The 2500-nt window shown below is 42.2% G+C and overlaps 1 protein-coding gene across 2 annotated transcripts in view; it reads left to right on the top strand.

The window, feature by feature from the left end:
• adcy1a (adenylate cyclase 1a) overlaps positions 1–2500 on the top strand; it is a gene marked incomplete at both ends in the record, with an annotated part of 53371 nt that overhangs the window by 23787 nt on the left and 27084 nt on the right. For both annotated transcript variants that reach the window (XM_084065862.1, XM_084065861.1), the window contains one exon: positions 1398–1560. In XM_084065862.1, coding sequence (XP_083921988.1) covers positions 1398–1560 — 163 coding nt within the window. The remainder of the gene's footprint in view (positions 1–1397; positions 1561–2500) is intronic.

The following is a 2500-nucleotide window of genomic DNA, read 5'->3' as shown; positions in this document are numbered from 1 at the left end:
ACTTAAGCCCTATTTTATACGTTGAGTACTTTTACTTTGGAACTGTACGTATATTTTGAATACAGGACTTTTACTTCTTACTCTTTTTTTACTTTGTTTATTGGGTTTTTACAGAAGCATTCATTGTACAAAAACAATTGACATATAACCATTAAATAGTTTTGTATAAATCCCAAATTACATTGACAAATCGCAGTCAACACTGGAGTACTTCTTCCAATACTGCGTGCCGGCAGGAGCCCCCCGCCCCTTAAAGGAACTAATTTGTATCGGTGTCGGAGGCAAGTTTGTTCAGCATGACATATAGTCGTGTAATCTAAAAAAGGCCTTTTTCGCTGCCGGTGGGGGAGGGGGGGGGGGGGGGGGCTTCTGGGGAGAAAGGGAAATGAAAAATGAAAGAAAGAGAACGTTCACCATAAAAATGGACTGGTAATTTGATATTATGTATATTTATGCGTTCATAACAGACTCCTTCGCTTTGAATGGCAAAGGTCTTAACCACTTGAGCCCTAGGGTCCCTATTCTTGGACGAACATTCGACACTGTCATTGTTTTATTTATTTAATTGTTTTAATCTTTATTCAACCAGGCAGAGCAAGAATAAGAACACATTCTTATTTACAACTGCAGCCTGGCAAAAAGGCAAGGCCTCTTGAGGGAGAGAGAAAAGGGGGCTGAAATAAATCAACAATTAAAACTGTGAAAACGCAAAGCAATAATTTACAATTGTCAGCAAGGATATTTTGTGTTGAGCGAAAACAGGAGGGGGCCTAGTATGGAGCCCTGGGGAAGTATAGGGTGGTTAAAATGCTGCATATGTTTCCAACACTAACTCCAGTCGGAACGGCTCCCTCCGCTATATAGCTCCGAGATGAGGTTCCACACTGTCGGGTGCCGGCAGGTGACGACATCGGCGAAAATTTGCCACTATGCATGATTCTTAATACTTTTTTTCCGCACATCGTATCCAAAAAGTAAAGGTCAGCCCCCCTGCTCTCAGATGTCTAAAATTTTAGCGTCCAAGAAAATTTTACCGACGGGTTAAAACAAGCGTTTAAATCACTTTCTTTAGTCAGCCTGTGGCCAGTCAAACCCCATCCACATGCGCTGTTCTGCTCCCATAAGATTGCATTGGGAAAACATGGCACAGGCTGACTGAAAAAGCTATTTAAACGCTTGTTTCAGCCCGTGGGTAAAAATGTCTTGGCCGCTAAATTTTTAAACAGCTGAGAGCAAGGGGGCTGACCTGGATACGATGTGCGGAAAAAGGTGAATGCCAGTGTCGTCACCTGCCGGCACCCGGCGCTGTGGAACCTCATCTCAGAGCTATATACTGTAGTGGAGGGAGAGGTTCCAATGTTTGAGACAGCTCCTGTTCTCATCGCCGCCCCCTGCAGGTCGGTGGTGGAGGCGACGGAGGTGGACCTGAACATGCGCGTGGGGCTGCACACGGGCCGGGTTCTGTGCGGCGTGCTGGGCTTGAGGAAGTGGCAGTACGACGTGTGGTCCAACGACGTCACGCTGGCCAACGTGATGGAGGCCGGCGGCCTGCCTGGGTCAGTATACCTGCCTCCTCACACCCTTAGAACAATGTTTATCAATCTTTTTTTTTATTTCAAAGACTTCCCAGTTTGGTATGCATGATTAGGCCTACGCCATGGACCAACATAACTCTGTTAGTGTAAAAATGGAACCAAATGGACGCTTACGGAGGGAGAGATAAGAGCCTCTGTCACCTAGGCATGTAACGATTCACTCAACTCACGATACGATTCGAATCACGATACTAGGTTCACGATAAGTTTTTTCACGATTTTTTAAACACAAAATCATTTTCCAGACACATTTTCCAAAAAAAACGTTTTTTAAATTATTTCTCTTACACAAATCTAGTATTTTCTTTTTTCTTTTTTTTACAATACTGTGTTTTCTCCTATCCTCTTTTCTATACGTATATTTTTTAATCAATTCTCTTACAAAGATACTGTATTTTCTTTGTTTTTTACGCGCCCTCTGCTGTTTGCATCGCAAAAATGTTTTTTTATTAAATCGATTTCAATTGTCACCAGTTTGAATCACAATAACGCTGATCACTGTCAGCCAAATAACCCTGGCAACACTAGGCTAGCTGGTAGCGGTGGTATATGTGTCAGAAGCATATTGTTACTGTTGATGTGTGATGTTTTTTTCATAAACTAATGCCCTATTTTACACTTCATCGTATGACAGTGTCGTACAAAAGTAGCAAAAACAGCAGATCTTCAAGCTCACAACTTGTAGATCGTAAGCTTGTGCACTAAGTAGATCATCCGCTATTTTCAGTGTTTAGAAAATATAATCAGTCCCCCAAAATAGGGGCGCCAGGTTGAAAAAGTGATGAAGTCTGTCTGTGGGTTTTATAAATATTTAAGTAATGAAACAAGGGCTTGTGATGAATAATAACTACATTCCACCCATGCAATACAGGTTCTTTTTTTCCCCATTTCCTGACAAGTAACGG

This window comes from Gymnoscopelus microlampas, assembly GCF_963454915.1.
Source record: "Gymnoscopelus microlampas genome assembly, chromosome: 9".
In the NCBI taxonomy this organism is placed as follows: domain Eukaryota; kingdom Metazoa; phylum Chordata; class Actinopteri; order Myctophiformes; family Myctophidae; genus Gymnoscopelus; species Gymnoscopelus microlampas.
This window is presented reverse-complemented; position numbering and strand designations above follow the sequence as displayed.